Source organism: Nuphar pumila, chromosome 14 (assembly GCF_984573655.1).
Source record: "Nuphar pumila chromosome 14, dmNupPumi1.hap1.1, whole genome shotgun sequence".
In the NCBI taxonomy this organism is placed as follows: Eukaryota; Viridiplantae; Streptophyta; class Magnoliopsida; order Nymphaeales; family Nymphaeaceae; genus Nuphar; species Nuphar pumila.
The window spans coordinates 26,494,789-26,509,451 of record NC_143262.1 but is presented as its reverse complement, the minus strand read 5'-3'; the positions used below and the strand labels follow the sequence as shown (position 1 = coordinate 26,509,451).

At 35.8% G+C, this 14,663-nt stretch overlaps 1 protein-coding gene across 1 annotated transcript; it reads right to left on the bottom strand.

The window, feature by feature from the left end:
• Positions 1-12,014: 12,014 nt before the first annotated feature.
• Positions 12,015-12,810, bottom strand: LOC149816668 (16.0 kDa heat shock protein, peroxisomal-like). The gene is made up of 2 exons (XM_089987764.1): positions 12,564-12,810; positions 12,015-12,464 (listed from the first exon to the last, which is right to left on the bottom strand). The coding sequence occupies exons 1-2, from the start codon at positions 12,697-12,699 to the stop codon at positions 12,190-12,192; spliced, it is 411 nt and encodes a 136-aa protein (XP_089843890.1). The 5' UTR covers positions 12,700-12,810; the 3' UTR covers positions 12,015-12,189.
• Positions 12,811-14,663: the final 1,853 nt, after the last annotated feature.

The window sequence follows — 14,663 nt, the reverse complement described above, 5'->3', positions numbered from 1 at the left end:
CTCATTTGAGAGATATTCTCCTCTAGAATCAGTTCTAAAAAGTTTGAATCTTTCATCGAATTAATTTTTAATCATCACATGGTAGGTTTTGAATGTTGCAAAAACCTCGTGTTTATGTTTGAGAAAGTATATCCAAGAATATCTAGAATAATCATCTACAAAGATCACATAATATACAAACCCTCCTTTTGAGATAACTGGTGCCGGTCCCCAAACATCTGAATGGACAAGTTCAAATGGTTTTGTAGTAAACATAGATCTTTGATAAAAATGCAAACTTCTAATTTTTCCAAGAGTGCAATCATTACAATTGAAATCAATTTTACATAGATGTTTGACAAAAGGTAAATAAGGGATCTTGGTGACATTGGGATGTCCAAGTCTTTTGTACCACACATTAATGTCTTTATGTTGCACAACATTACAAAAAGTATTATTTAGAATACGAAGAAAGTCCACATAGTATAGATCTCCCTTCCTAAAGCCTTCTCCAATCAACTTCCCAGACCGACGATCTTGTATCCAACATTTAGTAGATAAGATTTTTATATCACATCCATGATCCGAGAGTTGAGAGACCGAAAACAAATTTAAATTCATTTTTGGTATAGATCTTATTTTAGGAATAAAAAAGCCTTGTTCTTCAAAATTTCTAATTCCTTTGATTTCAAGAGAGGTGCCATCCGCGGTTGAAACGAAAGTTGGAGATGAATTTTTTAAATATTCGAAAAGAAACAAAATATTTGGAGATATATGAAAAGAGGCACCTAAATCCAAAAGCCATGAAGTCTTACCGGGAGGAGAGAAAGTGGATGTAGCCACTCCAAAAAGTTGCCCCCTTGAAAAGTGGTTCAAGTGCTTCCACAATTTGATGCAATGATAGAGCTCCATTTGAAGAAGATGAACTTTCTTTCATTTGGGGTTAAGATGTGGTAGCCATAGCTAGCAACTTCTTCTATTTTGGGAAAACCGGTTTGATGTGACCCAGTTTCTTACAAAAATAGTGCACAATCTTGCTATAATCTCTTTTACCTCATTGACTACTTGATCCTTGATTTTGATTTTTAAAATGAGGATGTTTGTAGGTTCTTAAGTTGTTTCCCAGTCTTGAGACGACATTCACACCATCACTTTCTTCTTGGTTTGAGGGAGTTGCAAGGACACTTGGATGGTTTTTGCTTATACCCATACGGGTATCTTCCCCACTTAGTTTCGTAATAACATCCTCAAGTGAGGGGGAAGTAAAAGAGGAAAGAAGAGAGAATCGTATTTGCTCGAATTCGGGTCTAAGCATATTTAAAAAGTTAAAAAAGCGGTCCTCCTCCAATTGCTTATGTCTAAGTTCGATGGCTTCACCACTCCACTTAGGTTCAAGCATGGCAAGTTTATCCCAAATGGATGACAATTTCGCAAAATATTCTCTAATAGACATCTCATTTTGTTGAAGAGTCAAGGTTCTTTTTTGAAGATAATATTTGTGAGACAAATCTCTTAAAGTATACATTTTTTCAAGATATTCCCACGCTTGAAAAGCCTTTTTGAATTTAATGATGTTGGCATTGATCCTAGTCTCTACGGATGAGAAAATCCATGATAGGATTTTAAAATTTCTCATCTCTCATTCCTCATGCTTTTCGGAGTATTCGTCAAGAGCCTTATTTCTTTCTTCACCTTCAAGGATTTTGATTTCACCTTTTTCTATCAAGGTGATCTTAGGCTCCGGTTCTGGAATCGAACCTTGAACATAACCCCCAAACTCTTTTCCTTTGATATGAGCCTCCATGTTTCCAGCCCAATCATGATAGTAGGAGCCATTAAGTTTAAAGCCAAGAGAAAAATGAGAGTCTTTTTCACCCATTAAAGAAGAGAAAAGAGAAAAAAGTATGTACCACAATAAGATTTTTGATCTTGGTGGAATACGCTTCTAAAATATTAAATGAAGCTCCACGCCAATCACCCAAAAGTTGAAGGCACATTTTTTGAGGCACCCAATAGCGTGAATAGCCACACGATCTTCTTTCTTCAAACCAATCTTTGATACCATGTAAAAATGTCTATAAAGAGACAATACGCATACGAGCACTAATAACTCACAAGAAATGTGCACAAAGACACTAAAATAATACTTGAACAAATATGCACAAAGGCATAAAATAACACAAATATGCACAATGGCATGCAAAGAATCTTTATATTCGAAACGAGAAGAAGCTTGAGCTCTCAAGCTTCAACAAATACAAGGGGAAGTCTCTTATTTATAATACACAAAAGGAACCACTTGAAGGGGCTCCAATGTGGTCATTGGAGTCCCTCCAACGGTCACATTTGTGACCGTTGGAGGAGCCCAACGACTACATTGGGCCCCCAAGGTGGGTACAAAAAGGACAAAAAGAAAAAGGAAAGGAAAAGAAAAATAAATAAAAAATAAAAACACAACCATATTTCGATTGAAATATGTGTAAAAAGTAAAATAACAAAAATACCCTTTATTGGGTTTTACAAAGAGTGATATAAATATATATCTATGTAGGACATATATGTATCTCCTATATATATATATATATATATATATATATATATTGAGTGCATTTTAACAAGGACATGTCATGATGGTTATGTTGAAGATGATGTTTTCTGGTTCTAGATTTTTTTTTAAATGACCACCGAGGTGGTATACCATGTGGTAAGTAGGGTCATGTGTCAAGCTGAAGGCCCAAGATCGAATCCCTCTACCACATGGGGTGGTTGTTGTTCTGGTAGGGGTGGAAAAGAAAAAAATTGTTTAGCTATAAAAAGAAAATACAAATGAAAGTAAAATAATTAAATCATTAAAGTTTAAACAATGGGTATAATAAAATTTTTACCAGGAGAAACTTGTTTGACCCGTCCTGGTGTTGGGATCTTGAGATACTCTGACTCATAATGTTTTGGAGTAAAGGTGCATGCTAGACTATGGAGGGACACATTCATTCTATCCTATCTATATGAGACAATTCTATGAATTTGTTCATACAAATCTAGTTGTCCTTTTATATTGTCTTTGATCTTTCTCAATCCCAACATGTTGTTCATGACTTCATATACTTCACTAATTATAGGCCTTCATGATCACAAAATTTGATAAGCTTTATAATCATTAATGCTAAGCGAACATAAACTCATTATTTTTTATCAAGAACAATTGTTTATGTCGTAATAGCCCTCATTTTCATAATCTCATTAGTGTAAATTGCTTTCACTCACTCCATTTATCTGATATGACTATAAGCCTCAAGCTCTCCTTTACATCAAGCAAGCGATTCATAGTAGTTTAATGTGAAGCAAACTTTGTTTTTGCAATCTTTATTAGCTCCAATTTTTCATTACTTCTAAAGATTTTTAATGCTTTAGAATGATTAATAATATATTTCACAATTTCTTTACTTTGCAAATATGTCTCTCCTAACCAATGAAACTCGTGTCAAATATTGAAAATCAAATTGAGGGTGTGTACAACAGGGAAAGACAATGACATGCTAGATGGTGTAATGCTAGCGCTACAAGTCATATCTAATGAAAATAAAGGACTCTCTTCACTTTATAAGTCACAACTTGTAGCTTTTGCATCAAGAAGCGAAAGATTTAGCTGAAATGCAACAAAAATAGATACACTGAATTCTATAATGTCGGTCCTTGATTGGTAACGTTTTTATGGCGGTGATATGCCCGAGTTGAGAGCATTAGTCATTAAGGTTCTATCTTAACCTATTAGCATATCTTCTACAAAAAGAGTGTGGACCACCTATACGTTCATAATGTTAAAACCAATAGGCTTAATGAAGATCGTGTTGATACCTTGGTGTATATTCATTCGAATCTTTGATTGATTGACATGTATAATTAAAGTGTTTTATACTTTAGTTTTGATATTTTGTAAAATATTTATGTATCATTGATTATTTGTTAGCATTCATATTTTGTATTCTTGTTATAAAAATGTGCAACAATCGTTACAAAGAAAGACCTAATAAAAAATAAGATATCAATCCAAAACTTCTTATTATAGAAGAAAATACATTGAGATTAGAGGACATGCGCTGGAGAGATTTGAATGATAGTGCACAATAATCAAGCGCTACCAAAGATGCACAACCAAGAGCTTCATTGCCTCTAATAGTCAGTCATACATATAAATGAGGTTGAAGATGATATAAATCAATCTAAAAGAACTAGAACTAGTGTCGATATACAAGAGCAACCATCAGTTCCTTAGGGCCAAATTGATTGTTTCTTTAGCAGGAGACTTAGGCAAGGTATGTGTTATGCATCTTGTGTTTTCTTATTTTCACTTTCTTCTATATATATTTTTTACATTTTAAATTAAGGTTTTTGAACATTTTAAGTTTTTAACATATTCATTATAAGAAATGAAAGAAGAAACAAAAGGATGACATGGTGATGCATAAAGTTCTTATCAAACTATCGCTGACCTGAAAGGGAAGATAAAGATGACAAATTATTGATTGTTGATAATGAAATAAACTCTTGAATTCTTGGTTATTCTTTTAATTATATAGTTAGAGTAGTTCATCTTAGAAACTCTTATGTTGCTTTAGCCGGCGATGACTTTTTTGTCATGGACTTGTAATATTTTGTTGGTTTGATTTTGGTGATATGTACTTTTGTTTTGAAGTTCGCATGATGAAGTATAGTGGATTATGTTAATTTTAAAGTTTAAAGTTTATTAACATTATACTTTAAACTTTGAAATGCTTGAAATTAAATTATGTTTTTACTTTTTAATGCTTAAATGTGTAATTTATTTTGTGCACTTAAAAATTTAACCATATCTTTATATAATCTTTTAGTTTATTGATTTCGCATTTTCTATCTTGCAGAGATCACAACATCAAATGACAAGTCATCTAATTCTTTTATAAAAAAAAGTACGCTTCTTAATCAATTTTATTAGTTTTCTTAATATAATATTTATTAAATGCTTGCATGCATTTGTTAAATGGTTGCAAGTTGCAACAAGAACATGACTTATGATTTTTTTGATGTATTATTTATTAAATGCTTGCAAGTTGCAACATGATACATTTGTTAAATAGTTGTAACAAGAATATGAATTGTGGATCTTTTTTATGTGTTATTTATTAAATGCTTGCAACATGATGCATTTGTTAAATGGTTGCAACATGAATATGAATTATGAATTTCAATTGCTATATTATTTATTAAATGCTTGCAGCAGATGTATTTGTTAAATGGTTGCACTTTGTATATATGATTTAGTTTTTAGATACACATGTTTTATTTTGTCAATGATAACATAAATATTATATTTTGGTAAATTAGAAAAAATATAATTATATTTTCGCTTTCCTTTCGATTCCTATTCGCTTCCCACTCGAATCCTAGGTTGCTTCGTTGTTCGTCTCCCCTTTGAATCCTGATTTGCTTTCGCTTTGCTTCTTAGGTCACTTTCATTCTCGCTTCCGAGACGATTCTCGGTTCGCTTCTAAGTCGTCCTGCGCTTCTCCCTTCTTAAAATTTTAGAAGTGCCTCACTTCCTGTTTTCACTTCTCGAATTGTTTTTCGCTCCTGCTTCCTTGACTGAGAACTCTGGTCCTAACAAATACCATTTCATCCTTAAAAACTTCACTAGTAATAAAAGTATTAACTGGTTCAAAAAATGATAGCAGATTAACTGCCAAATTCATCCTCAACTTTCAACCTCTCATCTGAAAACTAGTCACCAACCAAAACTGCATGATCATTATTTTTGTTAACTATTTAAATAGTAGAATTTGCTGGTTGAATGACCTTTCTTGGAATTCACATTGTGAAATTGGAGAATTGTCTTGCTTATAACAATATGGTCTTGCTTAGACAAGGTTTTTAACCTTCGCAGTAATCCTCATTAAGGAAAATTAGAAAGAAGAGGGAGAGAAACAACATGCACTTGTCAATAATGGCAAAAGACTATGAGGGGAATTGCCCTCACCAGTGTAAGAGAGGTGCATGAAACAACATAGTGGATTAACATCTATACTAACATGTGTGAATTGAGGACTATACTTATCTATTACCTACACTTTCAGATCGATACAAATGAGTAGAATAGTGATAGTAGAGGCAGAGATATGACAATTCTAGTTCGAGTGGAAGAAGAGAGAAGATGACAGATAACAGATGCAAGAAGAAAGGAAAAGCAAAGCGAAAAGACAAATAGTTAAGAGCTATCAGAGGGAGAAATTGATTCTCATCTCAATGAAAGCTAATCTTAATGACAACCCACTACCGAAAGGTGTCTTTTCAAAGTCACCTTACTAGCAAGTTATACTCATATAGGCCTGACACAGTGATGCAGTAAATAGGAGGATCGTTCCTGAACCTCGCAAGAATTGGCACCTTAGCATAGCTACAAAACTAAGAACTATAGAAATTTGAAAGAAATAACTAAAACCATTAGTAATAATTCATCTAGCTCTCTTCCTCCTCTCTACAATGAATATATATAGCAAACAAAAAAGCAACCCTAAAAATGATCCTAATATGGGCCTCAGATAGATCCAATCCTAAACTATGATCCAAATATGACTCAAGAATCAATATGGATCTGAGATAGATTTGATATGAAATAAGATCCTAAACTAAGATCCAAATTAAATTATTATAAAAAACCAAATAATGAAAATGGATCCAAGGTAGTAACTAGCCCTTGCTCCTGTATCATTCTCCCTGGGTTGAAGAAGACTTTCCCTCAAGGCTGGATCTCGCTTGTGCTTTTTTTCAGTTTCAATAGATCTAGAGTTTGTAAACTCAATAAAAACAAGTTTAAATTCATAAATGCTATTATAATCAGATCTTGCACTCCAAAACATCCATCATCCTTTTCTCTTCAACCAAATCCAACAATTGAAGTAGGTTTGGGTTATAAGGTTAAGATATAAGAGGCTTTTGGGTTTGGATGTTAGGTATGGATTGAGATAGCTCATTTTGAACTAGATTCAATTGAGTTTGAGCATCAAGGAATTGATATTGGATATGAACAAGTTTATGTTGGATTGGATTTGGCAAGCTTTGATTAAGGTCTAAATTGGGTTTATCTATGAATGGGTCAATGAATTCTATAATGGGTTTTGGGGATCCAACAAAATGAACTTGAATTTATTATGAGATTCTGGATCCAAATCCTCTTTAATTGGATATAGGTCTTGGGTAACTTCTATTAAATGTTTATCTGGATTGGACCATAATTAGGTTTTCCATACATGAGTTTGAGAAAATTTAGGTATAAGATTAGAAGTTACTATGTTTTCTTGGATCTACTCCTTTAAGGCTTTTGGAGCATAATTTGAATGAGCGAACCTCGTGCATCAAACACCGCATCTCCTCCCATATTTGAACATGTCCCAAACCTTAGTCCTATTGATCTTTCTACAACTCATCCCACCACACTTGTATTGGTCCTCAAAGTTATATCGATGCAAACGGGACCATGCGATACTTCAAAATATAATGGTACTCAACCGCATTACATAGACCCAATCATAGAATATCTTCGCATCCAATGGTCTGTGAAACTCTGAAAGCTCCACTTTAATTTTGTAGGTGTTGTTGGCCTACTTGTGTTGGATCTTGGTGGTATTAGATCCTGGTACCTGTGGGTTAATTTTGGTTTGAGACAAGGTTGGACAAGGAAGAAAATGGGCTAGAATAGGATCTGGTTGGTTTGAGTAGAGATTTGAGTTATTTCTGATTTTGGGGGTAACTTGGATTGAATTTATAAGGTTTTGGATCCAAATAGGAGTTTGGGAGGTCAAAAAGGGGTTGAAATCAGTTTGGAACCAGTTTCACTGGCCGGATAATTGAAGCGAGGGCAAAGCTGAACCATTAATAACTAAAACCGTTTATCTAGCTCTCTTTTTCCTCTCTACAATGAATATATATAGCAAACAATAATGCAACCTTGATAATATGGACCTAAGATAGATCTGATATGAAATAAAATTCAAAACAAGACCTTAAACTATTATCAAAACCACTGTCATCTGCGATATTTTGAAAATATGGCGAGAAATATCATATACCAATATTTTAAGGTAGCTGATATTAAAGGGAATATCTCACAATATTTTCAAAATATCGCCAGAAGACAAAATATCACAATAATATCATGATATTTTTGGAAAAAAACTCTCTTTTTTTAAGTTTGCATTTCTTATTTTTTTGTTTCTTTTATATTTTAAAACCTTTAAAACATGTTTCTTTATAATTTTGGAAGAAAAATCATGCAAAAATTATTATTTTCTTGCCTTTTTCTTATTTATATTTTTTCCAAATTTTTAAACTCTGGAGATTTTTCAGAGAAATTTCAACTTTTGAAAATTTCATCAAGAAATATCCTCACCGAGATAATACCATGAATGATATAGGTGACTATGATCCAAACTAAATAGTTACAAAAAAACAAAAAAAATGAAAATGTATTAGAATGAACCCCATGCTCCAGCATCACACAGACTTGGTGTATATATATATATATATATATATATATATATATATATATATAGAGAGAGAGAGAGAGAGAGAGATGAACGATATTGGATCTTCAAGGCATCTGGTTTGATCTTTGAAATTAGCTGGTGCTAGATTCTGATCACTTGCCTGATTCTGACAAATAGCAGGCAAAGCGTTGCTCAATCTCCAGAAACTTGCAAAAATCACAAAACTTCCAGAAAAATTCCTGTTTGAGATCATACAATTTTTTGAACAATAGAAGCAAAAACACCATATTATTGGCAAGTCATTACTAATTCAACTGCCTATAGATCATTTTAGCCATCAGGTGAGACTATACGGAAAAAATGTAAGCCACGGCCCACTGAAAGTAGAAAAATCTCAAAGCTAAGAGGATAGATATTAGTTCTATTTATCATTCTCTATCTACCTATCTGGATACCTGCTCACACCTAAATCATGGAGACCCTCTTTCTCTTTTTCCTGCTTGCCAAACTAAGGGATAACTCAGAATCGGATTTCAAAGTGAGGCCCTGATCTTAACGGGTAAAAGAGAACAAAATCCAATAGTGGATGTGCCTAGAATTACAAGTCCAAATCCTATGAGTCTATGACATTAAGAAATCCTAAACCAAAAGCATCAAATATAGAACAGCACCCAAACTTCACCACCTTGTTTTGCCACTGCATGGACTAGGATCATGGAGCTGGTAGGCAGTAGGCATAGAATTTTCCTGTTGGTATTTAATGGCATTGGTCATGACAAGTCGAGACAGAACTTTTAGTAGAAAATAAACCACCATATTAGACAGGCCAATTAGGGCTGGTAAATGAGCTGAGCATACCAAACTTGAAATGTTAGGCTTGTTTAGGATGAATACTAGCTTGAGCATACGATGAAGTGAGCCAAATCAAGCTAGAGTTGATGATGAGCCTGAGCTAGACAAGTTGAGCTCGAGCTAACTCTTTCAATAAAAAATGTTTTCCTTTTCAAATGTGAGAACAATGGGATTTAAACCCAAAAACTTGCAAGCTTAAAAAGGCAAACAACAATGCTGCATTATAAAGCATAATATGTAAAGTTCTTAAAACATATATTTAAATGTCTTAAAGAGTCCACATGAGCCAAGCCAAGTCGAGCAAGCTTGGCTTGGCAAAGCTTATCTTTGGGCGAGCCATGAGTTGCTTGTCTTGTTTCTCAGCCCCACCCCAATGCCTTTCAAGGTTCTATTCTTCTTTTCCACAAACTGGCAGGAGTAAAACCTCATTGTCAGATTAACCATGAGAAAAATAAAAGATAGATCAATACTCCCTCTTTGGATGAATCTCAGAAACAACCAGCAAGGTCTGTTTTACAAGCCTAGGGATCTCCTCACAACATTTTGCTAGAGTAACAACAATAGAGGGTTGCCACAAAGTTGAATTTCAATGCCGATTTCCTTGTCTCAAATTAAATAAACAGCATGAGGTTTGCATGGCTTTGAACCTATTAGAGGCTACATCACAGTTCATCTACAGCTACATAATCAGCATTACATGATCCTTAAGCAGGTACAACAATACTCCTCTCTGACACATTCTAATTCACTCTCCAGCACTGCTATCTGACGTTCCGCTTTGTAACTTCATGAAGTTGTCAGATCCCTTATAAAGAAATTCTACTGTATAAATACAATCAACAGGGGCATTTTTGTACATTTGATTTACACAAATGTATAATGAGAAAACGTCCAATCCTAATCAGTTAAGTGGTTCTTGTCCCATAATAAGTTCACACGGCAATGAGTATCTTGATCAATAGATTCTTCATCTCCCAACCAGGCAAGAACCAAAAAAGCAATCCAAAACAAACAAAATGAATAAAGATATGAATAACTCTTTCATTACTTGAAAAAGCAAAATACACGTCTTCCAACTAAATATCAACCTCAATATTGACGCAAACTAAATTGTTCCGGAAAGGTAGCACCACAAAGTAAAGGTTTGCAGCAAGATTTTAAATATCAATCCTACATAATCAGCATTACATCATGGGACACCTCTGCACTTTGTTGCCTAACCAAAATCATGTAATCCTCCAAAGCCTGCTCAGTTTCCTTGCCTTCCAGAGCATTCATGAGTCTTTCCCAATCCATCCCTTCCAAAAATTATCCACCATTTAGAATCTCTTGAAAAGTGCTCCTTATTCATCCCATCAATACCATGGGCACATGCTAACAGTCTCCAAAGTCCTCAATACCCGGGCATTACCAATAACCATGGTTACTTCCAAACCTTATCTTCAAGCCATACACTGGAGCAAAGTTTACCAATGCATAATGGAGAAAAACAAATAAGCAGGAACCAAGAGGAAATAAAACTTCAACCTACTCTTTCGATGTCTTGTAACCACAAACCAAAAGAATTAAACAAATCATTAGGAAACTAGTTCATATTCGCTTTTAAGTGCTTCATACTAATGAAAAATCCAATCCAATTATAACCATTAATGCAGATAATAAATCAGAAAGAGAAACACTTAGAGTCAAGCCCAGAATCCATGGTTATGAGGCAATTATAAAGATGAGATTGGATTATGCCATAACAGGCAATTCGATAAGTCTAGCTCTTAGCAGAGATGGGTTAATGTCTAGCAGCTAGCACAAGAAACAATAAGGAAGGTTTCAATTGAATCAGACTTTTGAGGCATCCATAGACATCTTGGGCCCTGCCATTAAGCCTTGTGGAATGCACAGTTCAGTTACAAAACTCCTGAAAATGGAATGTTTCTTCACACCTTTCTCAAATTTATGGGAATCAATACACCATCAAGATCAGTTTTTTCTAGTATAGATACCATAGTAAAAGCAGTATGAATCAGACTTTTGAGGCATCCATAGATATCTTGGGCCCTGCCATTAAGACTTGTGGAATGCACCGTTCAGTTACAAAATTCCTGAAAATGGAATGTTACTTCACACCTTTCTCAAATTTATGGGAACTAATACACCATTAAGATCAGCTTTTTCTAGTATAGATATCATCGTAAAAGCAGTATGGATGTTTCTCGACCGGTTCTCTTTTACTACATTTCACTCCACAGTGGTTTTCAGCAAAAGAGACTAAACAAAAGAGATGGCTCACAGCCCACACCCGCATTATTAAAACACATACAAACTCAAGATCGCATCAACTATTCAAAAACTACAAGAAATTATGAGAAACACCCAAATGATCTCAAGTAAAATTACCATCTACATGCATGTTCAACTTAAAATTCTCCATCATCACTCTATCTCTTGTGGCTGTCTGTGACTTGATAAACTATTCTTACTTTAAACAAGTGACTCGGACTCATATATGCACTTTCTCGCAAATTCCGTATATACTTACAATTTTCGTTCCTTCTGAAAGTCTTTATTAGCATTGCTAAACCAAAAGATACACTAACAAGAAAATTGTGTCCAATTAATAGACCATTTATTCGGGCAATTCAATTTGGGCTATCGATCAACCACCTCACATACTGTGTTTCTTTTTGGAATACCTCTTCTTAGCACAAAAACACAGAAAAAGGACGATTCACAAACTGTATACCTATGATTCACAAGCTCATACTTATTCCTAGCTCAGAGTTTCACGTATCTACACGAACACCCTTATGATATATCACTACAAGGAAAGATCAGAGGCGGGACCTCATCAGAGCTTGCTGGAGATACTGATGCTCCTGGCCTTAGGCTTCGCGACGGTTTCCTTCGGGACGGTGACCGTCAGCACTCCGTTTTCAACATGGGCCTTGATCTGATCAACCTTGGCGTTCTCGGGCAACACGAACTCCCGTGAGAATTCGCTGCCGCCCCGCTCGTTAACGTGCCACACCGCATCATCTGGAGCCTCCGGCTTTGTGGCCTTCGCACTCACCTGCAGGACGTTCCCCGCTTCCAGCTGAATCTTTATGTCATCCCTGTGAAACCCTAGAGGTAACAAAAAAAGAAGAAACAACAACAGAATAAGACCCCACAATTCAACACAGAAAACCAAAACTAGGATTAGGGTTAGGGATAGAATCGTACCCGGGACGTTGATCTTGAGGACGTGGGTGGTGGGGGTTTCGAACCAATCAGCGAGGGCAGAGTGAGAGGAGACGCCCAAGAGGGTGGGGTCCCATAAGAAGCGCCGAAATGGGTTGCCAAAGAAGCCGTCCGCCATTTTTGGTCTGATACAGAAAACCCTAATTTGGGGGTAGAAGAGTGGGATCTCGTCAGGAGGAAAGCCGGTGAAGTGTGGGGTTACAGAGCAATTTCAGCAAACAAAGTGGCAGAGGTGGCCAAATTTTATGAGAAGTCATGGTCTAGAAGCTTCTTCCGTGCATGTTGGGCCGTTTTGTGAGGCCGTGCTGTAGAGGATAGATGATCCATCACAGATGCAGCATAGACCGGCATCTGGAGCTCCAGTTCCTTGGGTACTGGACTACGCTACCATAAGTGATCCAGTATGAGATTACCTTGTTCCCGCGCGCGTCAGTGTCAAACCCAGTACAGATGAAGTCAACGAGCTTGAGCTCGAACCTAATTCCACTAAACCAAGCCAAGTTCGATCAAACCAGAACACTAAGAATTAAATTAAGGGCTGTTTGGTTTCATCTCACAGGAGTTGTGGATTCCTTCTATTGTTTGAATGCATGAGTAACATTTTCAAGGATTCAGGCGTCCAACCCCTTTTGATTCTTACCATGTTTGGTTGTAGGTGAGTGCAATTGTAAGTAAAGGTGGATAATGAGTTGGGCAGCCCGGCCCAGCCGGTCATGTGCCGGGCTTGAGCCTATAAATTAGGTCCCAAGTTTAACCTGAACAGAGTGGCAGCCCGGCTTGACCCATGTATATATATAATATATATTACATACAATATATATTATATATAATATAATATATATTACATATAATATGTGTATATACATAATATATTTATTATTATGCATATATAACATAATATATTTATTATTATAATATAATCAGCCCAGCTTGACTCGCAGATATGGACAACGATATACGCCACCAAGTTTCCCCAAGTACAACGATATGGACAATCCAATGTCAGATCTATACTCTGTCAATGAAATTGTAGGGTTTTCATTTTTCATTTAACGAGGAGGAAAAAGAGAACAATGCAGCTAGCACTCTAATCAAGTAAGGGCTCTTTTGGGGCATTTCTTTCAGGAATTTTCCCAAAAAAGGTGCAAGTAAGGACCCTTTTTAGGGCATTCCTTTGAGAAATTTCCTAAAAAGGGTGTGTAAGGGCTCTTTGTTGGGCATTCCCCTTTTGGGAATTCTCAAGCAGACATATGTGTGTTGCCTTCCTAATGGTATATGAAAAGATGCTCACATATGTACATCAAAAGATAGCCTGACTATAGAAAAGGTATGTGCGACAAGCATTGGAAGCAATGTACACCCCCCATTCCGTCTACGAAACTGTGGAGGCAAGCCCAAAGGCAGACAAGGAAGTCATTCGCTTAACTAAAGGAGGAAGGAGGGCGGGAGGACCCTTCACCCCCCGATCGCAAGTCCAAATTGGTTAAATACCGAACCACACATGTTTGATCAAACAAGTCCACAATGAGTGGCACGAGGCTGCGAGTTATACAGTACAAACATAGTTAGTCAAAGGAAGCTTGGATTATATCTTCCATTGGCAGTTCCCACACGACCATGGGAGCACACGTTCATGGACTCGGAGGCCTGTCTGTCATGAAGACGAGCCTTCTTCAGCACCAAGGTCATAGACGAGGCAAAAGAGGATGTATTGGGCCTTACATGACCCTTTTTGAGCAGCTATTTAAAATGTCATCGTCTCCCAATTTCAAAACGAAGTTATGCTCGTAGGCACTTTTGAGTCTGTGGACCTTGGTCAGACCTAAGTATTTGGTTTCTTTTAACAAAAAATTATTGTATTGTATGACAAAAATGATGCGTTTATTGAAAAACCTTACAATTTTTGAAAATTTGCCCGATATCCAAACTTGCAAATGTTCGACTTCAAAAGTATCATTTTAGCCTTCACACAATGAACCTTCTAAGGTTCGTGCAATATAGCGGTTTGCTCGCCAACTATCACAAACACTCACTTAAATGTAGATTCACATATTTTTTTGCAGATCTCACAAAGTTTACATA